Below are 27,970 nucleotides of genomic sequence, written 5' to 3' on the forward strand. Positions count from 1 at the left end.
AAATTTAGCCCCTTTCGCCCATTCTACCAGAAGCCTTATTTATCCCCCCAGCTCTTGCAGCGCTGTAAATCTCATCTTGTTACAAAGCAACGTCGCACTCCCCTGCTCTACTCACAGAGCAAAAGCAACGAAGAACCCCACACGCTAAAAAAAGCGCTCACGGAAAAAAAGGCGTGATTGCACAGACGTTTGCCTCTATTGATTATATTCAGGGCTAAGGAACAATTGTTTTCAGAAAAAGTCAGAGTGGAATTCGGCAGGCTGCCTACCCTGAGCTCATGTAGGCTAGCTTGGGCTGGCTTGTAGGGATGTGTGTGTGTGTATCTGAGTTTGTTTTGACTCAGATGCACTACCAGAGTGAGGGGCAGTGGAACTGAGCAGGCAGAGGAATCCCCTAGAAACATACAGGTTGCCAGTTCCAAATCTAAAGTCTCCAGTAACCAGCATTATAGAAATTTCTGATGGCTACACAAAGTGAGCTATTCTACAACCCTTACATAAAGCATCAAAGGGCCACAGAAGCAAGGACAACCATTTATGTAAATTCCCAACACTGGTTTGATTTAAGGTTATAAATCAAGAATCCCATTTTCCATAAACACAACTATCTGCATTTGGGCAACGAGATTTTGGGAACGCGAATTTGGAACTCAGTGACCCTGGAGGTTGTGAACAGGCCACGGAGCAGATCCATTTGCATAGATAGGACAAGGTTCACACTGATTCCTATCCAGTGATTTCAAGTTCTTCGTGCAAGGAACTGAAACTTGTCCAGAAAGCTCTCCAGATAAGAAACGGAGGGGTATCTTCTCTGTGGCCTCACTCTCATGCATTTAGGTGAGAATCCTCTCAGGTCCCTATAAAAGACTGAATTAATTTTGCCAATTCATAAACTTTTAGACCCAGGCTGATGCTGCCTCTAGCAAGAAGTGGGAATCCTTTCTTAAAAATTAGCGAAGTCTTTGATCCCCATCGTGTTTGTGGTGCCTCTCTTACTGCAAATAGCATCTTGGCTTCGTATTTACCTTTCTATTCTACATCTCTTTGTTTGAGACACCCCAGAGAGTTGTCAACCATTTCATGGGGTATAATAAAATTCTAAAGGGCAAATAATTCAGAATGAGGTTGGCTTCCATTAACCTTCATTTGTTAAATAAACGGACTCAACGTGAGAATGCAGGGTGGGAAGGAACAAGTGTGAGAGGGAGGGAGGCAACACAAGCGGAACCACCAACAAAGGACAGGCACGTCCCCAAGTGCAGGGACACCTGCCCTGTCCCGATCTTCCTTTTCCCTCCCACCTGCCTCCATGCATGGAGAATCTCAGAAGATGGTGGGGCCCCAGGATGCTCGAATTTTAAAATTAAGAAGCACTCAGGGAGCTTGGAAAAACAGAGATTTACAACTTCTGTTCTGGTCTACCAACTCTGTAGCAGAGTAACCAGCATCCCTGGTGACTCACATACAAGGACTCTATCTCCCAAAACATAACAGGCCCACTAGTTCTCAATCTCCTGAAACACTGGGGTCACCTGCCCCTGGCGAGCTTATTAAAAATAATTTAATACTGATGCTTGGGCCCCACTCCCAGAGATTCTGGTTCACTTACTCTGGTGCAGAGTCTTGGCATCCCAATCTTAAAAGCTCCCCAGGTGATTTCCATGCCCAGCTGAGGCTGAGAATCACTGGTGTAGGGAGATAAGATGTCTTTAATCAAGCAGGGATGTGAGCCCTATAGAAGCTTCTACCTTTCACTTTGCAACTTCTGACACCTTTACCCAAAGAATATTCCAGGTCTCTTTGAGTAATCATATTTATTTCAAGACTCACATCTGTTCATAGCAGGCAGAAAATGATGATGAAAACTGCGTCATTCGCCTCTTGACTAGAACAGTTGGGGATATTAAGACAGGAGCATCTGATTGAGGCAACAGAAGGTTTTCTTTCTGCTGCCCAGATCCCAGACAGCCTGCGAGATGCAGGAGCGGTCCCTTCATCCCCTCCCAGCTGCCCGCCCAAGCTTTGGAGGCCCAGTCAAGCTCCACATTGGAGCAGATTCACCAAAAGTCTCAAAAGTCAACACTTCCCGGAGTACACAGGCATTCTGCAGACAAGGCCCCAGCTGAATAACGTCTGATCTTTCAGATCCTCGTTACCCTTTCAGAGGTTCTCAGCACACAGGATTAATGAACAGAAAGTGGCCGAGGCTTCAGATCAGGAACTCTGTTGGTCTCATGCAACCTACCTAAATTTTTAGAAAGCCCCAAAGACCTCACTTTGAGGAATACTCTATATTGTGCTTTTTCATATTCAGCCCTTTTCATGAAAAAGTTATTTTCATATGTGGAAAAATCATCTCAATTTATGAAAAAGGACAAACACTGGACCATGTTTTTGGTCTGACCGCTATGGGAGATGGCAAAGCAGCAGGAGGCAGCTGGTCCCATGCCGCCAGCTTTCCCCGCGTCCCTGCCCTCAGGACACCTGGCCTCACCTTCCTTAACGGGAAGCCGCAGTGGATCTCAGAGCTGAACCTTCTGATCCTGCCCGAAAGGGCTTAGGAAACAAACGTGCCCTTCCCGGGCTCTCACCACAGCCTGGTGTCTGTCTCAGGCTCAGTGCCCTGAACTTCTGTGCCACATTGGGCACGAGGAATGCTAATTACCCTGGATCTAAGTTTTCCATATGAGTGAGACATGCAGGAGTAACCCACTTATTGGGGAGATACTTTCCTGAAGATTCTGTTATTCCATGCAACATGTTTTAAGAATAAGAGGCATGTATGGTAAAGGATCTCTAAAAATAACTGCAGCTAATGTTTACTGATCAGGTATCATTAATACACGAGAAGGACTGAGACTAATGTAGTTCACATGTAACATTTTACTCCCCACAACAATTCCATAAAGTAGATATCATACATCACCATTTCACATATTAAAAGGCAGGGCACCCCTACTTGCATATTTCCCTTCACCCCACAGCTGGGTGAGGAGCAGCTCTGACAAAAGAAGTCCCCTCTGGTTGTCCCTCTAGGTTAAATCAACTCTACGGTAAGACATTTCCTAAACCTAATAATATTTTTTTAAATTTATTTTTCCTGAATTTTACAAAAAGAACTCTATTTCTTAAAGAGGGTTTCGACTATATTACACTACAGACTAGGCGATATTAATGGGCAACAGTTAATCAGATTCGAGATAGAGTCCCTATGGTAGCGGGATTCCATTACAGCTGGAGGGGTAAAAGGGACCAAGAGAAGGCAACTAAGGGACACGTGCACGCGTGCACACACGTACCCATAACTCCTCAGAGAGGCTGTCCCGACTCTAAGACTCAGAATTTCTTCTTCTTTTGGTGATACCAGTGTGGAGTAGAAGGTCCCAGTCCAGAGATATGGAAGCAGAGGCAGGGCACGTGGTGTGGGGGGAAGACCCTGAAGACACACGCACACAGCTGGGTTTGAAGCTGGCACCAGCACTTACCAACCCCGTGACCTCAGGCAGGTCGCTCAACCTCCCCAAACCCCTCTCCCTCCTTTCCTCATTCATAAAACAGAGAAGGTAACAGCGACTTCGGAGAGCAGTTAAATTTAAACAAGATCAATAAAACATGCAGCACAGTGACAAACACATAAAAGGCAGTCAATAACAGGGAATAATTATTGTGGTTAGGGATTCAGAGACACTCCTAAGCATGCATCTATTTATTACTTCAACCAACAAGTATTTACTGGATAGCTACCCTCTGTGCCAGCCTCTGTGAAAGAGAAAATTTAACACAGGATCCTTGACTATCTTTAAGGTGCTTTCATTCTATATGAAAGCCAGCCTATGGCCCACAGGGTATCTGTTGCCCAAGGAATGATTCAGAAAACAAACAGAAAAAGCCCAGTGACAGCTTCAATAATCAGATGTTTTATTTTCACGGGGGAGGGAAAGCTTGAGTTGAGTCTTGACCAATGAGTAGATTCATTCCACTAAATTGTAACGCCATAACTCACATGGGCACCCACCTCGAGTACACACAGAGACTCAACCTAAAATGCCCACTGGGCATGGATGAGTCCCTAATCTCCACAGTCAGTCTGGACATCATTCCTGACCTCCCGACCCAAACACGCAGCTGCCCGCTGGACAGGACGTGAAGTCAGGCCACAGGCATCTCACACTGCCTGTGTCCAAAGCAGACACCGTCGGAACATAACAGCTTAGAGTTTGTGGCAATAAAGGGAAGAGGAGACTTTCTGAGTGAAGCAAAATGAATTCCAAAGAAACTTGACATCTGGATTTATAAGCAGGAGGCCAAAGGAGAAATTGAAGATAACAGTAGTAGAAACTGCCCATAAATTACCTACCCCATCTGGAAGGAAGAGGCAAACCATAAAATGTGTTCAGGGACCTCAGCACTGGCTTTAATACACACAGGCAGATTTCCGTGCTGCTGGGGGACCCTCCCTGACCTTACGAGATAATTGGGCAAGCAGATAATTAATATGCCATTATATGACATAGGATGGTATATCTCAACACAGAAAAGGAGTAGGGGTTTATAAAACCTTGTGTGGCTTCTGGTGTCACCAAACGTTACCTTCTGGCTCACACACACACGGCCAAATAATGAATGAAGCTGGACAGATTCGTCTCATGTTGTGACCTCAACAAACCCATAACCATGGGGAACCCTGGACAAGCAGAACTGCTATTGCCCCACAAACAGGAACCTTTGCAGGGGTCTCCCTCCTGGTTATTGAATTCATTTCCTCTGTCTCCCAAGCTAGAAACTTCTGGTTGCACCCCCTTCATCCAAATCCAATTACTTGCCTCATCTTGCTGGTTCTCAGAAAAATTTTCTTGAATCTAGCCATTCCACTCCATTTCTTCTTAGTCTCTGGTTTGTTACAGAGAAATAACTGCTGTGAAAGCCACGCAATCATTATAAAACACTCATGCTATTAGAAGTCTCTCTCCACTGGGCAGTGCCATGCTCACACGCACAGCTGCCAATCCGCAAATGTTGGGTGGATGGAGAACAGACTTATATTGAACCACCCTGCCAGCAGCCTTCATCTCCTCTAACCTATCCCCACCTTTCTGCCACAGTTAGTCATAATTTTTTAAAATCAGAGGGTAAAAATAATACCATCTTGCCTCATGTCCTTCACTGGCATCCATCGAAACGATAAAGTCCCCACCGATCACATGCTGGCACATGAGGTGCTTTGTGGGGCTTCCCCTCTCCCCCCCAACTTCTTCCACAATTCACTCTGGAAACTCTAAGCTCAGCCACAAGATTTTGTGTTGTTCCCCTAACCCCCAAATCCAAGAACTTTTCCAGTCCCCCTCCTGTACATGCTCTTCTCTCTCTCTCTCCAATGCCCTGTGTTCCCTTTAAAGGAAAAATTCCCCCCTCGCAGCCCTTAAGACCAAGGTCACCTCTGACCCTCCCAGGAAGGTGCATTCCCTTGTCTTCCTTGCTAAGACCCTCCCAGAGCAACCCGAGGACTGTAAACAGTCACCGCCACCCTGCTTTCTCTCACTTCCTAGGAAGCCCAAATGCACCTTGCTCCTCTCCACGCTGCCAGCACAGTGCCTGGTGGATTGGAGACTTCACTCAAAAGACATTTTTAATTTTTTTTTAAAAGAAAGAAAGAAAAGGAATATAGACCAAAGGAATAGCATAGAGCCTAAAAAATAAGCCCACTCACATATATCAAAGGCATAAAATGTATTACATTTAGCCCTCCAAATAAGAGAAAGAAAAGAGTTATTTACCAAAAAAAATTTTTGAAAAAGCCGTTTTGAAACAACAGGGGCAAACATTTTAAACAAAAGATACATACCACATACTTGCAAAATAAACTCAAGATGGATGGAGAAATGAAATGTGAGAGTCATGGAACAGCCGCACAGGGCAGAATAGAATATTTATAAGCATTCTAGGGGATGGTATCTCCCTCAACTTTGATGCAGTGAAGAAAGGAAAATGGAAAGATTGACAGTTTGGGACTCATATAAATTTAAAGTATCTGTCCAGTGGATGAAAAAAAAATTACAGGATTAAGGTCAAAGGAAAGACAGCATTTTGGAATCCATCTGCATGAACTATGGCAAGCAAATGGTTAATTCTACTACTACCTAAAAATTCATTCATATTAATAAGAGAAACAATTTTCTCAAGAGTAGTCTAATAATAAAACAATAAGAATTAAAGCAACATGAAGTTTTGAATAAAATTTGCAATAGAATTAGCCAATTTAAATCCGCTAAACATGGGAGAGATTTTGGAGGCCTTCACAAAAAGGATCCTGCCCACTGGGGGGTAATTTCTCTTGGGCCTGGCTGCAGGGGAAGGAGGAAGCTGCTCTGGCCCTAGACAGCTGCCTCCCTTCTTATCCACATGGCTCAAATATCAAGAAAACAGCTTCTAGGGGCAAAGCCTTTCCCTCTGTAGAACAGCAAGGATTAATTTGCAATTAAAAAGGTTAATTCAGTAATGTCTGCTGTGAAGCCCACAATTTACAATGGTGCCCCTGGTTATCCTGTATGGCCTGCGGGCAAGCTCTCAAATTTATCTCTAATTCCACCTTCAAATTCCTCCTCCATGGAGCTGAGGGAGTAATCTAAAAAAGCAAACGTGGCCATGTCATTCAACCTACATTTCCAACTCTTTCTTCTACTCTACTTTCACCCTTTCTATCCTGTGCTTAATTTCTTTGGTATAGATTTACATTTGTTGCTTAATTAAACTTTTGTTTTATTAACTCAAAACATATATAGTCTCATCCCATTTCCCTAATCTCCATTTCTAAATAACAATGTGCTCCTGTTTCTTACTGTTTAAATTTTAGACTTTTTCAATTGATTTCCTGTTTCTAAAGATGAAGATTTAATTTTCTTATACTACCCACCTCACACACACATTTTGCCTCCTCCCTCTTCCAATATAGTTACCATTATTTGTAGTTAAATAAATAACTCATTACTCACATTTATATCACTATATTGTTCAGAGCCGAGCCACACTGGGTATGGAACTGCAATTCCTTTCCTGAGGAACTTTGCTTTTTCATAAGTTTTTTTTTTCTTCTGTCTACCACTAATTCAGTCCCAAACTTTCTGAAAGAACGGTTTGAAAAAATTTTGCAAAGGCAACGAAAGAAAAAATAAACAAGTGGGACTACATCAAACTAAAAAGCTTCGACACAACAAAGGAAACCATCAACAAAATAAAAAGCAACCTAATGAATGGAAGAAACTATTTGCAAACCACATATCTAATACAAGGTTAATTTCCAAAATATATTTAAATACTTATGCAACTCAATAGAAAAAAAATCCTATTTAAAAATGAGCAGAGGATCTGAATTTTTCCTAAGAAGACATACAGATGGCCAACAGGTACATGAAAAGATGCTCAACTGTCACTAATCTTCAAGGAAATGCAAATCAAAACCATAATGAGATATCACTTCACACCTGTTAGAATGGCTGTTATCAAAAAGACAAGAAATAATAAGGGTTGGAGAGGATGTGGAGCAAAGCGAACCCTCTGGCACTGTTGATGGGAATGTAAACTGATGAAGCCACTATGGAAAACAGTATAAATGTGCTTCGAAAATTAAAAATAGAACCACCATATGACCCAGAAATTCCACTTCAGGGTATTTATTGAAAGAAATCCAAAACACTAATTCGAAAAGATATATGTACCCCACTGTTCATTGCAGCATTATTTACAATAGCCAAGATGGAAACCTACGTGTCTACTGATAGGTGAATAGATAAAGAACACGTGATACACACACACACACACACGCACACGCACACGCACACGCACAAATAATGGAATACTACTCAGCCATAAACAAGAATGAAAATTTGCCATTTGCAAGAACATGGATGGACCTTGAGGGCATTATACGAGGTGACATAAGTCAGACAAAGACAAATACCATATGATCTCATTTATATGAGGAATCTAACAACAAGAAACAATTTCATATTATACAGAAAAACAGATTGGTGGTTGCCAGGGGTGTGAGGTTGAGGGGTGGGAGAAATGGGTGAAGAGAGTTAAAAGATACAGATTTCCAGTTATAAAATAAGTAAGTCATGGGGTAGTGATGTACACCATGGCAACTACAGTTAATAGTATTATATTGCATATTTGAAAGTTGCTAAAGAGTTGATCTTAAAGTTCTCATTACAAGAAACAAAATTCTGTAACTATGTATGGTGACTGATTTTAATTAGACTTATTGTGGTGATCATTTTGCAATGTTGACAAATATCAAATCATTATATCATACATCTGAAAAAAATAAAATGTTGCATGCCAATTATACGTCAATAAAATATTTTTTTTAAATCTTAATGCAATCAAAACCACTAAGTAATCAAATAATTCTATCCCCTGCCCCCCCCCCCCCTTTGGATACATACCACCTATAGCCCTCCATCCTCCTGTTCTAATGTAAAATGGTTGATCTCTTGGCTTGCTACACAGCTGTGGTCCTGGAATGTTACCCCGAACAGCCCTTCATCATCTTTCTGCGATCTGTTTTTAGTATTCTCCTGTTTGAATTCCTTGTTTCCTCAATCCTATTATCATTCTCTCTCTTAGTTTACTCTCTTGTTTTACTGGAGCATATCCTTGAGTAGCTTCCTGAAAACAGTTGCAGGGAAGGTAATTTTGTTGAGACCCTACATAAATGTAATGTATTTATTTTGTGCTTGCTCTTGGCACAAAGTATTCTATGGCTAACTATAAAATTCTATGTTGAAAATCATTTTTTTAACTTGTCTCTTAGTTTTTAATGTTGCTCCTGAGAAATCCAATACTGACTGTATTTGAACCACTTTTCTCTCTGAAAGCTTTTAGGACTTTCTCTTCATCCATGCTGTTCTGAAATTTTAAATTTACATTTCTTAATCTGGGTTTAATTGTTTTCCTTTCATTCATCTTGTAGGCGTTGGGTAGAAACTTCTAATCTGAAAGCTCTATAAGTGTGGGAAATGTTCTTGTATCATTTGTTTGATGATTTTCTTCTGTTTTCTCTGTTCTCTTTCTGACATTCCTGTTAGTTGATATTGAACCTGCTGGATCATTTAATTCTTTTTAAGACTTTTCTCTCCTACTTTTATTTTTTATTTTTTCTATCTTCCATAAGAGTTCCTCAATGCTGTCTTTCAACTTTTATTGAATTACTTATTTCTATCTCATTTATAACAACCAAGGTTTGTTTTCTTATTCTCTGATTATTACTTTAACATAGCACTTCACCCTTGTTTAGTGAATAAAATGCAACATTTTGTGATATTGCTAAGTCATGAGTTATAAAGTCTGTAGTCTCTGTTTCCTCCAAGTGTGTTTTCTATTTTTGTTGTTATTAAAGCCTTTTATAACAGATACTCTCCTGAGGCATCTAGGGATTCTCACTCTCCCTTTCTTATTTTAGAGTAAAACAGCTATGTGTGGTTGGATGGACTTTACAACAGGCATAACTTAACTAATAGTTAATGAGCAGAACCCAACCATTTGGGGGTATGCCCCCAGCTCTCAGTCCTATCGGCCTTTTCCTTAGGCTAGATGGTTTCCTCAGAATGGTTTCCTCAAACACTTGACTATGAAGGTATAAAAGTCTTGAGAAGTAATGAGGCTGAGGGTGTTCCCATTTATTATGTATGCAGCCTTATCTCCTCTCTCCTAGGCTATATCTTTATGAACTGAAACCCAGAGTTCACCTTCTCCAGAGAGTAAAACTCCTGTATTCTACCAGGTATTAAAGGATAAACTCTGGTTGTGCAGAGTTGAAAAAAGGATCCAAAGATCAACTGCAATCCTTCTATTCAAATCTACCTCCCAGCCATCAGAAGTATCCAGAACCTCCCGTTCCTGGGTCTCTGGGTCTCTGGTGTTCTGAGGTATGACTAGGCCGCAGTCGTCTGCTCTTACCGCCACTTTCCACCATATGCAAGAGGTTGGGTCCCAGCCTCATTCAGTTTGCTGTCAGTTACCATTCATCCACCCTCTTTCCATCTTCTAAAACTTTGTAGATGACTCTTCCCCGCTGTCATTGCCCATTTGGTTGTCCCTTATAGGTTGTCATTCTCTATAGTCCTTTATTATTATCTTAGTAAAATTTCAGGAGTGACCAGAAATAAGTGGCATGCTTAAGCTACCATGCTACACTACAGAGCACTATGGGGTTATGCATTCTTCCCTGAGCACACCATGCTTTTACTTGCACCCTAACTCTGATCTTGCTCTTCCCCTGCCTGGTCTGCCCCTTATCCCTCTCCCTTCTTCAATTTTCCAACCTTTACTGGTCCTTCAAAATTAAGCTCAGGCACCATCTTAAGCAGTAATCTCTCCCAGATCCTCCCTGCACATGCTACGTATAGCTCTGGCCTGATACGCACCATACAGGCCACACTGTGTTGAATTACTCTGCCTGCACATCTGTCTCCCTCCCCAGACAAATAGTGAGTAGGCAAGAACTGTATCTTATCTTATGTTCTGCCTCTAGTGTGGGGAAAACCATCTAGCACATAATAAGCGCTCACTAAGATTTGTTCAACTGACCCATTTCCAGTAGCTCCATGTTGGCAGCATTTTTATTCTCAGAGAAGTGAAAAAAAATAGGACTCTGTTTATTTGCCAGTGTCCAAATAAAGAAGGCTAATCAGCAAGGACCAGAAAATGAAAACAGCCAGATGTTTCTGAGAGCAAAAGTCCAGGGATATAAAGCAGCTTCCAACAGGGGTGATGTATGTTTTCCTAGTAATTCAAATAAATATATGCTTATTAGGCAGGGAGAGATATTTAACAGGTTCCTCAGCTAATTCTGCAATTTTAAATCCATTTAAGATAATTTTCTTTATCTCGAATCTATTTTTCTCAGTAACCAGGATACTTAACTGATTTGTACAAAACCCATTTGCAAAAGAAATAATCTGCTCTAAACAAGGGCACACTGAATAGAAAAAGAGAGACACTACAAATCTAACAGAAAATGAAAAATCTGTTTGAGAGGCCAAGGTGGACTCCTGCCTGGGAAATAGGTTTTCCCTCCAGCATCTTGATTCTATGAGCAATTTCTTTTCTCTATTTCACAAGGAGAAAACAAATCACTCTTAAATCTTTGCACAGAACAAAGAACTTCCACGAGATGACCAAGATGCAAACAAACTGTCTGAAAGATAAGAGCCTCACACAAAACATTATAAGGAGAAACAGCCATGGGATGTACTTTCTCACCTCTCAGCATGGCAAAGCATTTTTTAATGGTAGCACCCAGTTTTGGAAGGGTCAATTATAATTCCAAAAGGAGTAGAGAGTACTATAAACTTCCTGGGGGAAAATATCACGATATGAGTCTAGAGCCTCCAAAAATATTCCTGCAATGTGATATCTAAGAATTACGCTTTTAGAGATGTGAATTAAGAAAATAAATATTTAATCAATACACATAAAGGTTCAAATGGGAAGATATTCATCAAAGTGTTATTTGTAATAATGAAAAATTACAAATAACCTAATTCCGAACAATGGAAATAATGATCATAACTAATAACAGCAGAAAATGCTCATGAAATAATGTTAAATGGAAAAAAGAGATAAAAAAATATATCATATTCTCATAATCTCTAGAGAAAATAGACTCAAAGACAATATACTGAGATTTTATCAGTTGCTATCTCTAAGTAATAAGATCATGGTGATTTCTGTTTTTCACTTAATTTTTTTTTTGTATTGCAGACTTTTCTATATGTTTCTGGGTTACGTTTATAAAAATTAAAATTTTTTATTTAGCTAATTTTCATAATCAACAGGACTCAGTTTATTGATTGTGGAGGAGACTGAGGTAAAGGCCCCCTCACTAGTTAGAAATAACATGAAGAAATGTCACAGCTTGGGGTCTACCCCCATCCACAGGCTCAAGCAAGCTCCTCTGAGTGACTGAACCAGAACTTACTTGGTGGGGCGATAATCCGGAATAGAACGATCCAGCGAGATTTTCTCACTGAGGTAGGAATTGTAGCCATACTTCTCGTGGGGGCCCTTGGCTTTTTCTTCTTCATCTGGGGAAAGGGTGGCAGGAAGGCCCCCTTTGCCCCGCCCGCCATAACCTTCAATGAGCCCAAGGGATTTGGATAAGCCTAGAAAAAAGAGGGGAAAAGAGAATTATCCACCACACCAGGATATGTCGTTCAAGCTCAGATGCAGCTTCATTGGAAATTTTAACTCTACCTGTCACAGAAAAAATTATGTTCTCATTTTATCAGTCTTGGGAAGATGCTCTGAACACATTCATATTGAGACGAAGGGCAAGGCAACGGTGAGTTGGGGGATTAGGCCCTGTTACCTAAATTCTCTCCCTTTCTGAGAACTGGGGTCTATAAAAGAGAGTGCCGAGACTGGGAGAACTGGGAACCGAGGAGGACACAGGAAATGGGACAGAACTGGGGCAATTGTTCACGCCTGTTTTCCTCTCTCCTATTACAAAAAAGCCAGCTGCGCCAGGAGATACCCGATCCAACACTGGGTAAGAGCCGGTAAGAGGAAACTGCCAAAATGCAGGTGTTTTTACTTCCTTTGAACAGAGAAGGACATACAGATTGATTTTATCATGAGTTTAAAGTGTGTAACAGCCTGACACGGTTCTTTACCTAATGGTTTTATTTAAATTTCATCTAAATGGCAAAGGAAATACAAAATGCTTGAGAATAAATCACAGAGGGGGAAAACCCATATGGGCGATAAGTGTGCCAAAGTAGGAGGCTCCCGTAACAAGCCTCACTGAGCAACTGCAGGTTCCCCGGATGGTGGCAGCTTTATAACTATTGTTTCACTGTATGATGAAGAGCTTGGTGTGCAATTTTTTAAAGCCTAGAGTTATGGGAGGTTTTCTTACTCAGCTAGAAAACTTTTGTAGTTAAGGGCTCTCATTCCCTTTGGCCATTTCAAAATGCCCAAGCTACTCAGTACACACACACACACACACACACACACACAGAGGATTCTATTCACAAAAGTCTCATTGCTGCCACTGGCAAGAAGAACATGGACTAGAGTATAGGCATGAACAGCTCCCTTGGCCTTCAGAGTGGGCAGCCCACCTAGCCTAGGGGGATCCAAACCTCCCAGGAAGGCAAGCCCAGGCAAAGGCCAACAGATCTGCTCCGGGGTCACATAGTCCTCTATCACATAATGGCAAGACTTGTATCATTCCCCTTCCTGCTTCTCTAAAAACAGAAATTTATTTTCTGTGCTATCAAGATCAGAAAGCAAAGGTTGAGCAAGCATCTCAGAGTCAAACTCAGGTGACCATAATTTTTCTGCCTGAGAATCCTTTCCACTGCCCACTATGTTCTTTGGGAACCCTGGCATCTTTTCTGCCTGCCACCATCCCAATAAAGGCACTATCAACTGAGAATTCAATTACTCCACCACTTCCTACCAGCTTCCTGGTCTTCAGTCTCTCATTCCACGTCGATGTGCAACAAACATTACAAGAACATCACCTTTACCATGCTCAGAAATTCTATAAGAGCACTTCTCGTGCCCAGTATAAACACCTGTGCTGGGTTTTAAAACTACATTACTAGGGGGATGTAGAATGATGCCGCTACTTTGGAAAATAGTCTGGCAGTTCTTCAAAATGCTAACTGGCGTTACCATATGACCCAGCAAGTCCATTCCTAGGTATATATCCAAAAGAAATGAAAAGATATGCCTATACAAAAAACTCACACATAAATGTTCAAAGGGGCAGAATTCATATAACTAAATGTCCATGAACTGACGAATGGATAAACACAATGTGGTATATCCATACAATGTGATATTTGGGAGTAAAAAAGAATAAAGGAGTGATAAATGCTATAACATGGATGAACCTTAAAAACATTATGCCAAGTAAACAAAGCTAGTGAAAGCTAGTCAGCCAATACCACAAATTGTATGATTCTATTTACATGAAATGTAGAGAATATGCAAATCTCTAGAGACACAAAGTAGATTAGTACATGCTTAAAGTTGAGGGGATTAGGGAGGAAACAGGGAGTGACCTAGGTTCTGGATATAGTTAGAGATATAAAGAAGGACAGACCTGAGCTGGGTGACAGATAAGGAGATCAGTTCTGAGGTGCTTGCAGCAGTCCAGACAAGGGATGGGAGGGGTCCCCTTTAAGGCAGTGGTGGTGATCAAAAGGAGAGGAGAGATTTGAGAAATATTTAAGAGATACCATCACAAGGCAAGAGACAGGCACGTGTAATGGTGAAAGAGAGGGGAGAAGTGAGAGAGCCTGGGAAGGACTGGGTGGTGAAACCACTCACAAGGATGGAGATACAGAAGAAAGTTTGAGGAGTTCCATTCTCTACATGTGGAATATGGGGCATCCATGGGACATTCACATAAGATCAGATGTCCAGTGGGGGCTGAAACACCTGAGCGTGGATGTTCAGATGACAGAGGAGGCCCAAGATATGGACCTGGTGCCATGGGCACGGACGGGGCCATAGCCATGAGAACAGGTGGGGGTTGGGAGGGTGGGGAGAATGCTGAGCGGCAAGGAGAAAGGTAGACATCTCTCAGGAAGTGTTCTCTGACTCCTCATGTCCACGTGTACCATATCCAGGGTAAGAATTGCATACTTCAAAGCTTATTTCTTCTCTGATCTATTTGCATGTTCTGTCATCAGAGCTACATTGGAAGCTCAAGGCTTCAAGGAACTGAGACTTAAAGAATTACAGAAACATCTCATTATGGGCCCAGGGGTTACGCTTCCTACTTGTCTTCATAGATCCATTAGACCCCTCTCTCTCCACCCAGTGATGAGGACTGTTTAGGCTTTTGTTGTTTCCAATGCTTTTATATCCATTTTTCTATTAGATGTGCAGGGTGGATATGACCATGAACACTTTAGAGATGAAGAAATGGAGGCTCAGGATTAATTATTTGACCATCAAAAGGTAATGGAGACAGAATAGGATGTTCCTTCCAACCCTCATCACCAATGTTCTATCCTGAAAATTCTGTAGCAAAGAAGAACCTAGCATTGAACACCTGATGAAGAATGGTAAATTCATACTGGTAAGCTCATAAAGAGAATACTATACAGCAATGAAAACAAATGGCTTGCAGATAAATGGATAAATATCACAGACTCAATGTAAAGCAAAAACTAAGCATCGAAAATGCATATAATTCCATTTACACAAAGTTTCAAAAACTAATCAAAATAGAGTTTAGAGATATAGATTTATGTAGTAAAACTAGAAACATCCACAAAAAAGAGAGTGCATGATGACTGGGAAGGGACACACAAAGAAAAGTGCTCCATTATAAAGCTGGGAGGTGGAGTGGCTAGTATCCATGAAATAATTATTACTTGACCCATATGTGATACCTACAATCTATGAACTATTACATAGTAATAAAACAAGACAATGAAGAGACCACTGACTGGGTTTTTCTCCTTGGTTTGTGTACTTCTGTTCATTTACACTGGGTTTCCCTCTTCCTGCCCCAGTACTTGCTTCCTTTACTCATAGGCCACAAACTCAGCCTTCTGTGGTTTTCCTGCCAGCGTGGAGTCCAGAAGCCAAGGAAGAAACTATTGGAACAGAGCAGAACTAACCTCCAACTTAACTCAGCAGCTTCCGTGGAAAACATCTGATTCTCCTCTTATTTCATCTGTGTGATTTTCGGCAGGTCTTTTTCTCCCCTTGATATAACAGCATTTCTTTTGTCCAGTCTAAAGAGATGACTTCCAATCCCAAGTCATTAAATGCCACCTCGGAGCTAAATGCATCTCAGTGATGTTTGCCCAGCACGCCCCATGGGCAGCCTTTCCGACGCAGGCAGAGAGGCCAGAGAGAAAATTTATTATAAATGGGCATAGGAATGAAGATGAGGAATGCGTGCTTCCCACCAAGGGCACACAGGGAATGATGGTTCCCCGTGAGATTTCTTTTTCCCTTCCTGTGTCATTATTTCCTTTATTAGGAAAGGCACCCACTTAGCAGCCTCAAAAAGATCATTCCTCACAGTGCATGTGACAACTATGAATTATATGTTTTGTGGTCTATGTACTCCCATTTTCCCCCCAATTTAATCTGCCAGAAAGGTTCAACAAAGCAGCAAAAATTTTCACTGGCATTTTAGCGTGTTTACTTAGCAGGTCCAAAAAACTGTTGGCAAAGATAAATAAGAGTTCAGGTTCACAACAAGGCTCAAGTTGGTCTTCACTTTGCTGGGAAAAGCTGCCCCTGGAGCAGGCTGGGACGACTCATGAACCAGGGAGCCTTCTTTTCTGAAAGCGCCCTTTGCTCTTGGGCCAGAAGCTGTTGCAGCCGCTGCAGACCACATGCACTTGTAGGCAAGAAGTCACAGTAGGCAGAGGCGAGAAGCAGCAGAGAGGGAAAGAGGTGAGAGAATGGCTGCCTGGCGCCAGGCCTGGAGGACTCCCGATTCCCTTCTTCTACACCAGGCACTGCCTTCTGAGTTCTTTTAGCTGAAGACTGCAGAGTCAAGGGGTATTATAAGACAAGAAATTGAAGATAAAGGGAGGAAAAATAAATTGAGGTCATCCCATTGCATCTTCACTGAATAGTCTTCATGTTTCTCTCTATATCCACGCTCCACCTTTTCCCCCACTGCATGCCCAAGGAGAGATCTGAACAGACAGCATCGAGGTTCCCTTGCTTTGTGTTGGGTTCAACCAACAGGTGACACCTTGAAGAGACTGACAGATAGAAGGAGAGAGGGGTTGGGGTGTTTATTCCCCCAGCTCCCTCCTCCCTGGCAGTGGTTTGGTGGCGGCTGCATTCTTCCACGCCCAGCTGCCATCAGGCGCCCCTCTCCCCGGGTTCACCCAGGGTCACAGCTAAGCCCAGGTTCTGTCAACTGCTCCCATCTTTGACACTGTCAGCCCTTGGCCTGGCAACTACTTCCCTTCCTCCTCTGCTGCCAGCCCTAGGGTAATTCACCATCCCTTGTCATTCCTTGCTGATTTCCTTGAACTCTGCCCAAAACCTTTGTAAATATTTTGCTAAACCCCTTCTGAGTATGCCATCTGTTTCCTGCTGAGATCCTGACAGATACAACATCTAACCTATCCCCATGGGAAGACTTCTAGGTATTCTCCTTAAGGGCAGGGATGTGGTCACCGGTGCCTGACACATTAAAATGTCTTAAAAACTGTGAGTATATAGATGACTAGAGATAAGATCTGGAGATTGAATTTGGGGCCATTTGTTATAAAGTGATGTCGAGAAAGAAAATTAAAAATCCATGAAAAAAACATCTACTAGGAGAAGAGAAGGGGTACGATGACATATAGTATATTTATGTTCATAAAGAAGAGAGTCTGCACTGATGAATGTCACAACAAAGCAAGCCTAGAAAAGGCCATTTGACTTGGCAGTGGAATGGGCCTGGGGATCCTGGGGATGGCGCTTCCAGGGTGCTGAAAAAGCCGGATGCCTGTGCAGCTGCATGCAGGGGCTCACGGGTTAATAGTGTTTTGTATCCCAGCCATAACCAACTAGAGTACAGAATGCAGTGTGTGTGTGTGTGTGTGTGTATTTACAAAGGCAACAAATATTGCAATATACCTAGAAATAAATAACTTTAACCATAGACAGAGAATTATAAAACTTAACTAAGTGGAATACAATGAGGCATATATAAATTGGTAGAGGAAGACATGCTTTAGAATTAAAAAATGAAATGTTATGATGATACAATTTCTCCTTTATAATGTACAGTTAGTCCTCACTTAACGTCAGAGGTAAGTTCTGTGACTTTAAGGGAAATAACATATAACAAAACCAATTTTACCACAGGCTAATTGAAATAAACAAGAATTAATTTCCTATGGCATTTCATCAACGTTATAACAAAATGACATTGAATGAAACAATGGTATGTACAGGTTTAATGTAACTCCAAATGGGATTTTTTTTTTTTTAACTTAAGAAAAGATTCTAAAATTAACCCAGAAAAACATAGAGGTGACAAAATATAAACATTTTTTTTTTGTAAAAGAATGAACATGACGAGTTGCCCTCCCCAATATTAGGTTAGAACATAAAGCAATTAATGTAGTGGCATGGTGATAGAGAGGGGATTTTACATATATGCTGGGAGGTGAGGCTCTATTTTTTTCCTCAGTCATCCAATTTTCCAAATGTTAAGTAACAAAAAGAACCTAAACTTTTGAAATTTTATAAATTCCCTCTTAGTGCAATGGAGTCAACACCTAATCTCTGCACATCTCATGTGGCTGATGGAGCAGCTCTGTGTCACATGGAGCCCGGGGATCTGGAGGTGCACATGCCTGACACCCACTCAGCGAGAGTCACTCATCTACCCATGTCTCTCTTCGGTTGGGCCAGAGCTATGGAGGCTCCATAGTGGTGGCAAAAGTAAAGAGCTAAGGTTCTAAATCAGCTCTGAGCTGCCTTCCCACCTCTCTTCCCGCAACTAAGGACATAAGTTTTCCCAGGGTCACAGTTGAAATGGGTGAGTTAAGAGATAGCGGGCGTTACTCTTGCAGAAATCGAGATGGTACTCACAATAGATGCACAAATTCCAAAAGAGATAGAGACTGCACAAATGCAACCTGAGGCCACCTTGTCAACTCAGGAAGCTCCCCATCCTCACAGCAGCCACAGCCCAGTGTGGGGAAAACCACACACACACACACACACACACACACACACACACAGAGCCAAAGAGTCCGTTAGGTGGCCTCTGCAGAGAGCCCTGACTCTTCCTGAAGGCCCCAGAGTTTCAGGGACATCCCACAATGCTAAAGCACTTGGGAGTTGATGAAAGTTATAGACAATCAGGACATCACAGCCATAAGCTTATTAGCAAGCAATAATTCCAGGTTTATTCCTGGCCAACCTCCAGGTCTGCCTGGAAGAGTGAGGAGCCTTTCCGAGGAAGCCAGCCTGATAATAGAGATAAATAAGACATCTGAGAAACGCTTGAAGAGGGGTCATAAGGGACTTACCCTACCAGCTAGTAAAACATACCGAAAAGCTCTAATAATAAAGATAGTGAGATAATGAAACAGGAAATGACAGGCAGATCAATAGGACTGAAAAGCTAGTCCATAAATATTGCTGAAACAGGGAGAGGATGGCACCATTATGGATACAAATGTTAGTGATAATTAGTTAAACTGATAAATGTTCACAAGATACAAAGCCCTATACTAAGCACTTTCATTATAATATATATCATATATACAATATATACAATATTTATGTTAAACATATGTTAACTATATATTTGTCCTAAATATATATATATTTAAATTCACTTAATTCATATATATGTACGTGTGTGTGTGTGTGTGTGTGTGTGTGTATATATATATATATACACATAATATATAATTTATATATTTTTTTTATCCTCACCAGAGTATATTTTTTCCATTGCTTTTCAGAGGAAGTGGAAGGGGGAGAGAGGGAGAGAGAGAGAAAAAAACATTGATGTGAGAGAGACACCTCAATTGCTTGCTTCCTGCATGCCCCGAGGCTGGGGATCGAGCCTGCAACTGAGGTACATGCTCTTGACTGGAATTGAACCCAAGACCCTTCAGTCCATGGGCCTACGGTTTAACCACTGAGCCAAACCGGCTAGAGCTATATATAATATTTTTAAAGTTATTACTCAAATGACCCTTGGTGCTAGTTCTTACATATCTTGTGACTCTATCCCTCCCCTCCTCTCCATCACTTCTGCCACCACCTGGATTCAAGCTCAAGTCATCTCTTCCTTAAGTTACTGCAGTCGACTGCTAACATCATCTTCAGAGTGAGCTTTCTCACATGCAAATCTGATCGCTGCTTGCTTAAAGTTCATCAGTGCATTCTTGCTGCTTATGGAAGAAAAATCCAAAAATCTCCATGCAATATGCGAAGCTGCGCATTAGTTGACTCCTTGCCCAGCCTCAGCCTCTTCCTTCCCCTCTGCAGCATCCTCTGTTTTAGAGACCCACACTCTCTTCTGATGCTTCTAGAGCCACTGCCCCTCAGTGCAGCTGCCAGTCATCCTTTCTACTCACCACAACCTTGCACATCCTTTCTGTTTTGTTTTGTTTTGTTTTGTTTGTTTTTTTTAATATATCTTTATTGATTTCAGAGAGAGGAAAGGAGAGGGAGAGACAGAAGACAGAAACATCAATGATGAGAAAGTCATTGATTGGCTGCAACCCGCCACCCGGGCATGTGCCCTGACCGGGAATCGAACCCCGATCGCCTGGATCCTAGGTCAATGCTCAACCACTGAGCCACGCCGGGCCAGGCTGCACACCCTTTCTGAATACGACCCTACCCAGAAAGTTAGATGCTGCTCCTGGGTGGAAATCTCAGCCTCAGCATTGCTCATATTACATGTATCCTTGACTGTTCACTTACCAGAGAACAGGCCTCTGTGAACAAGAAGACATCTTTGTGTCTTATACATGGTCTGGCACATAGTAAACACCTCATACATGTTGTACCATGAATGAATGGCTGAATGAGCAAAGTGAGTGTATAAGTGAAAAAAATCAGCGAATGAGTGCATTAGCAGCTGGGCTTGCCAAATATATTATCGTGTTCCAATGTTGACACAGAAACCTCCTGGAGACATACGAGATTGGTAAGCATTGCTTCATGAACTCAGGTCATATCATTATTGATTCCCCAGTTCGCATATTAGCACAACGATCTTGACATTTGTTGACGTCTACATTAGGATGATTTTGACATTCTCTGTCCTTGTATCCTTGGTGTTTCCAGGCAATCCAAAGGTTATGTTGGTCTTAATATTTTGAATGAAGTTGTACGAGTTCCACTTGGTGAAAGAGAACTGAATAAATTGTTCTCTAAGTCTAAGACCAATAGTACATCTGGGGTCGAACTTAGAATCCTGAGTTGGAAGGAAGGAGAAGTCAACTGGCTGGACCTCTTGGATCCGGTGCAGGAATTCCAGAGAGAGGGCCACCCAGTTTGTGTTGTGTTCTTCCCAGAATAAAGAGCTCACCACCTTGCAGAGCAGGGCATTCCTGATTTACAGCTCAGATAGCTAAACTTTCAAAAATGTGTAGCTCAGTCTCTTTTACACAGTGATTGTACTTCTCTTGTCTGAATTAATATGCATATAATTACACTTTCACGTAATCTTCAAATATTATAAGACATTATCATGACCTGTCCTCATATCTTCTTTTTTCTAAGCTAAACATAATCGCTCTTTCAACCATCTTTATATGATCATGTTTTCAAATTTTCCACGATTTCTTAGACTGTTCAGGCTACAATAACGAAATACCATAGACCAAGTGGTTTAAACAACGAACATTTATTTCTCACAGTTCTAGAGTCCGGACTCAAGTTTTTGGACTCAAAAACAAGGAGCTGGCAAATCTGATTCTTAGTGAGGGCCCTCCCCCTGGGTTGCACACAGCTGACTTCTCTCACATGGTGGAGAAAGAGCAAGCTTGGGTGTCTCTTCCTCCTTTTATCAGGGCACGAATCCCATCATGGAGCCCCACCCTCATAACCTCATCCATGCCTAATTACCTCCCAAAGGCCTCATCTCCTAATACTATCACAATGGTGATTAGGGCTGCAACATATAAATCTGAGTGGGAATACAAACATTTAGTCCAAAACACATGGTCATTCACTGCAGAATTCTGTCCTAGAAGACCCAACAATGACTAATCGGTCTCTGGACTTGTACTCCCCCGCAGCCCAGAATACTGGAAATACACTTTTGCCCATTAACCAAACTGCTCATGCAGCATTAGTAGCTCCAAGAGATATGAATCACTGTTATGTACTTGAAGTGCCTGTGGAATAAGTTGTCTATAAATTTTCAAATTGCGGATTTATTCAAAATGACATGCCTTATATTATTAACTTTATACTTCCTAGAATCTTCTTACAAAAATTATTTAACTTGTTTCTCAGAGTAGCCCCAGCCACTTTCAGCAGATGAGAAAAGGGAGGCCCAACAAGGACAAAGAATGTCCCTAAGGTCACTAAAGATGGTCAGAGGTGGATTTAGAACCTGGGTTGCTAAGCAGGTGGCTTCAGGAGCAGGGTCAAAAGGCCACTCTCAGGGCCAAAGGAACACCGGCATGCACATCCCTCTGCATGGAAGTAATCAACACCGAGCTCTGCCCTGCCCCCCCCCCCCCCAGCTGATGTATACACCTGAGTGTGGAGGTGAAAAGAATATTTCTAACAAAACAAAGAAGAGTTTGGCATCGTCAGGGTGGCTTGGACCAGATGGATAAAGACGCTGGCTGTACAGGCTAATTGTGTCATTTAGCCCCACACCACTTATAAAACCACACAAGGGGTTAAAAGCTGACCTGGAGCCAGGTGGGAAATACATTGAATGGAAGGAAGCCCCTGCTGAGACCTAAGAAATGTGCTGTGTCAAATGTGCCAGACGCTGCAGACCAGGCCGAGGCCACGTCCACTCAGCACCTGCCAGCCCCAGTAGCTCTCAGAGGAAATTTCCACCCCTCCTTTCTCATGCCCTAAACCCTCTTACTAGGATTTTATGCCTAATGGAAGGGTTGATGAGACTGGTTAAAGAGGAGGGAAAGAGGGCGGTGAAGGTTAGCAACACTAACCTTCACCAAATTCTGCAAAAAGCATAATTTTTAAATATCATACGATCTGTAGATTTAGAGTGACAACAACCATGTCATGTCATAGAGGGTAAGTTATGAAGTCAGAGGAGAGATAAGACAGAATCAGACAAAACAAAAATGAACCATTGTTGGAAAATGTTCTGCCTCCTTCAGCCCCCAAAATCATCAGTATCACCCTCCTTCCACACCATCATGACCGTCCCGAATTACTTATTAGAACCTGGAAACAATAACATCCCTACTCTCACAGAGCTATTCAGAAGCACCAAAAGTTTAAAAAGCAAACATCCAGTTCCTCCCAAAAAGTTCTTGCTGACAAGACCCCATTATTCATAAGTAAATGTCCTCCTTTAAGCTCTTCTCTAAGGGGGATACATGAGATTTCTGTTCAGTAAATACATACTTTCTGCCTCCACATCCCTAGCAAGAGTGCACATCCCCACTCAACCGATGCTGGGTGTGACCACTGTGCTGGGCAGTGTTCTTCCCACCCGTCACTTTGGGCTTGGCTATGAGATTCACAGTGGCTGTGACATGAGCAGAGGCTTGCAATGTGCTTGCACTGTTGGTCTGGGCCTCTTCATTGCAGCACCATCACAGCAACATGCTTTGGGTGGCCCACTGGTCCAATGAGGATGCCACTGGGAGCCGATCTGTAGCTCAGAACCAAGCCCAGCTAAGCTCAGTCCAGGTCAGCTCATCTGAAGACACGCGACAGAAAGAAGACTCGCAAGAATAGCTTACTTTTATAATTTTGACCCGAGCAAGGAAGAATGGTGGCCATTGGTGCCATTTGTAAGATGGAGAAATGGGGGAGGAAAAGGTTTTGAATACGAGTGGGTGTGACACGGAATCAAGAGTTTGGTTGGGACAGTTAAATGAGAGATGCCCCTGAGACATCTAAATGGGAGTGTCAAGCACACCATATGGGATGAGGTCAGGCTTGGAGATATTAATTGGAATTCACCAGTGTCTAAAGGGAATTTAAAGACATATTTCTTGAGGAGTAACCTGGGCAACAGAGATACACACTCCAACAGAAAGGGGGGCCACAAAGAGAACAGCCCAGAAAAGATCACAGAGGAATGTAGACGGAAATCCTGGACATGTCAGAATCTAAGAACTTCCCCTTGGACTCGGTAAGGCTGAGGCACCAGTAAATTTTGGAGGACAAATTTCAGGGAACAAAAGCCCGGAATAGGTTTAAGAAAGAAGAGGTGAGAGGCCCCGGCCATAGCGCAGTTGGTTAGAGTGTCGGCCAGATACACCGAGTTGCGGGTTTGATCCCCAGGCAGGGCACATACAAGAATCAACCAATGAATGCATTAATAGTGGAACAACAAATCGATAAATCAATGTTTCTCTCTCTCTGTCTCAAATCAATTTTTTAAAAAGATGGGGAGAGAGAAGAGGTGAGGAAATGAAGCAGCAGGTACAGGCAACACTTCCAAGGAATCTGCTGTAAAGAGAGCCAGAAATGTGGAGTTGCTTCTATTCGAAGGATCATTATGTTAAAATAATTACCCTGAGAGAGAAAAATACATAAACAAAGCTCGGCCCGGGTGGGATGTGGTTCTGTAGTTCCCGAGGCCTACTCTGTCCCAGTCAGCCGGTGGCCTCGGATGAATGCCCGCCACCGAGCTCCCACATGTCAAATGGGGGCGTGGACTGAAGAATGCCCAACCCCTGTGGCTCTCGGATTCCACGCTCCTCTCTCGGCAGCTCCAGCGTGAAAACATGTGACAGAATGAGGACACGGCAAGAAAGCCCAGCCGTCAGTTAAGGAAGACGTGGAGCAGCATGACTGCGCTGAGAACCAGTAGGTTTCCAAAGGTGTTTGTTACCGAGGCTTTGTGGTTCTGCGTGACTCAGGCACCGGGCAATTGTGAGTCTCAACACCTGACTCAAAACTCAGAGCCCTGGGCATCCCAGCAAACCAGGAGAAGGGAAGGAAGGGACAAAGGTCTTCCTTATCCGGGTCGGCCCAGAAAGCAATACAGACACTAGTTTAGGGTTTGCCCACTGGATGGACAAGTGGTAATATCCAACTTCTTGAAAATGTGGTAAATTCGGGAGATATGAAATAGCTCCCCGATCTCACCCTGAACAAATATGAAATGACCGGATACATAAAAACCCAGACTCTCAGATCATCGAGGGCCACTCCGATCCTCCACCTACTGCAGGGTGCAACCTCCACACTGTGGCCAGGACTGATCCAGCCTCAGGATAAACACTTCCAGAGGCACCAACCCAGCCCTGAGCCCCAAGCGGCCCACTCCATGGGGCTCATTTGACATGTTCTCTAAACAGAGTCAATGTCAATGTCGGCCTCATCCCTGCACCTTCCACTCACTGGTCTGAGTTCTGCCTGTGAACACACAGGAAAAGCTGACTTGCTCAGAGCTCTGGAGCTATCGTGTCACCACGATCCCTGGGCACAGGGCATCATCTGACCAGAACAGACTTCTCCACCTCCACTCTGCTCAGTTCTCCTCGCGGGCTCCGCGCCATCCCACGTGCTCGGTTTCCTCTCTTGCTGAAGTTCCCAGATGAGACAAACAGGCAGCAAGCACAGGAGAGGTGAGTATTCCGCAGAGACACATACACTGCCTCTGACCGTGGTTAACAGACCTGCCCAGCTCAACCTGGCAGCTGCAGGTTTATGCAGGTGAATGAGCGGAACAGTTTGGATAGTTCCCTAAAGGCAGATGAAAGTGGATATAATAGAGCAAAAAAAATACCGCACGCATGGCCATGCCCCAGTTACTCTCCACCTCTCAGAAAACGCCTTTATGACCAGAGTTTGTGGAACTAATCTATGAGAAACACCATGAATTTACTGCTCTTGGCTTGAGAACATCTGGAAGCCTCTGTGGGTTAATGGCCTATAGAACATGTGTATCCGAAGAGGCCCCAACATTAAAAAGCCAGTTTCCATTTCCAAAGAGCTGCAGTGACTGCACTTGAAAGGATGTCTCCACTGCTCCTCGTCCTGGCATCAGGGCCACTCTGCCCAGCACGTGTCTGCTGACCCCAGGCCAGTGCCAGGACATTCAGGAGGTGTGACACTAGCACACCCGTCCAGGTGTGTAGGGGTAGATGGCACCGCCAGCCTTTTCTCCCTCTGGAGGGTCAGCAGGAGGCAGCTAGGTTACAGGTACTCATTTAACTTGGCCTGAAGGAGTGCTTTAACTTGGGCTGTATTTATTTATACCCCTCCTTGTGCAAAAATAACAGCGACAATAATAATCATAGCAAAAATCAGGAATTAAGAGAACAATAAATGAGAAGTGACAAAATTAAATCGTAGATCAATACTATTCCGGTTCATGATCTGAGGCCCGTTTGCGTGGCAGAGATGGGCAGTGTACGGGTGGTCTTAGGGATTGCCCAGCCACTCCCACCTGATAGGGCTCCAGTGACCAGTCAGGGACTTGGCCCAGCCCATTCTGGTCTCTCCCTGGTTCTGACCTGCAGGTTCCTCCTGGGCCCCAGGCAGCCCATGAGGCTCTCAGCTTCTCTTGGCTTTGACTCTGGCTCCAGCTGCAGACACAGCAGAAAGGCTGGTTACTCTGCAGTTCCCTCCATGGCACTAGACACAGACTCCTGCCCAGTGCTGGTTTGTTGCATGACTTCATCCTGGGCTGGTTCCCCCATGCTCTGCTGGGTCACAGGCCTCTCTGTCTGCCCCCCAGGGTGCACCTACACTTTGTTCACCATCCTCTGGGGCAGGATCTCATTGTTCCAGTCTTAGGTGAAGCCTCCCAGTTGGTCATAACCTCGGCGACCTATCTCTCTCCCTGTCTCTCTCTCTCTCTCTCTGTCTTAAACTCTCACAGCCTCAGATTCTTATCCTATACAGGAGGAATAATGACTATGAGCTCATATGACACAACCTACACAAAGAGGACAGCACAGTGCTCAGCAAAAAGTAGGGGCACCATAGTGAAGATGCTCTTGTTCATTGGTGGTGGGGATGTAAAATGGTGCAGCCATTTCAGAAAATAGTTTAGCAATTCCTCCAAAGGTGACACATACTGTGGCCATATGACCCAGCAACACCATGCCTAGACATATACCCACAGGGGAATGAGAACATGTGGCCACACAAAAACGTGTACACAAATGTCAGCATTGCTCATAACAACCAAAAACTGGAAATAACTCACATGTCCACCAGCTGTTGAATAAACAAAATGTGGCACGTTCATGCCATTGAATACTACTCAGTCATAGAAAGGAATGAAGTACTGATACCCGCTACAACATGGATAAAAACCTTGACAGAAGTACACTGTTAAAGAAGCCAGACAGAAAAACAAATGTATTATACGACAGCATGCATATGAAAAGCCCAGAATGGGCAACTGCATAGAGACCAACATAAATAAATAAAGATTAGTGTGAAATGGGGAGTGACTGCTATAGGTTATGAAGTTTCTTTTTGGGGTGATAAAAATATTCTAGAATTAGATAGTGGTGATGAACGTACTTTAAAAGGGCGAATGTTATGGTATATGAATTATAGCTCAATAAAAATAATAAGAAAATCAAAATAAGTAAAAGTAAGGGCTCTTTACCCCTCTTTCCTCAACTTTCTTGTTTCCATTGCAAAATCACATGACCATCGAGCTCAGAGCAGCCTCTTTGTGCCCAAACACAGTGGGCTAAGACAAAAATAAAAAAGGCCTTTACCTTTTTCTCTGTTGGGTCATCTATCTTGCTCTAACTCTTTATCTACCTATTTATCCATTTATCCATCCACACATCCATCCATCCATCCATCCATCCATCCATCCATCCATCCACACATCCATCCACACATCCATCCATCCACACATCCATCCACACATCCATCCATCCACACATCCATCCATCCATCCACCCATCCACCCACCCATCCACACATCCATCCATCCATCCATTCACACATCCATCCATCCACCCATCCACCCACCCATCCACACATCCATCCATCCACACATCCATCCATCTACACACCCACCCACCCATCCATCCATCTTACTGCTACTTCATTTTATTTCTTTTCCTCTGCACAATCCTCTGCCATATTTATCCTGCCTAATTCTGTTACTACTGCCAAATAAATTAGAAGCAGTTTTGAGTCATGATTACACACACATACACTTTCTGTTCTTCAGTAATAATTAACCACTATAACTTTTCCATTCCATTGTCTGCAGAGGAATCAACTACAGACCAAAAAATATTTCAGTTATGTTTTATTTTATAGAGGCAGGAAAACTCACTGTCCCTGTAAGAAT

General features: G+C 42.9%; 1 protein-coding gene across 1 annotated transcript in view; it reads right to left on the reverse strand.

Annotated features, from left to right (window-relative positions):
• GALNT17 (polypeptide N-acetylgalactosaminyltransferase 17) overlaps nucleotides 1-27,970 on the reverse strand; it is a 390,020-nt gene that overhangs the window by 228,756 nt on the left and 133,294 nt on the right. Inside the window, exon 2 of the mRNA XM_081131890.1 lies at nucleotides 11,981-12,164. Within this exon, the coding sequence (XP_080988016.1) occupies nucleotides 11,981-12,164 (184 nt within the window). The remainder of the gene's footprint in view (nucleotides 1-11,980; nucleotides 12,165-27,970) is intronic.

This window comes from Miniopterus schreibersii, assembly GCF_964146895.1.
Source record: "Miniopterus schreibersii genome assembly, chromosome: 3".
Taxonomy (NCBI): domain Eukaryota; kingdom Metazoa; phylum Chordata; class Mammalia; order Chiroptera; family Miniopteridae; genus Miniopterus; species Miniopterus schreibersii.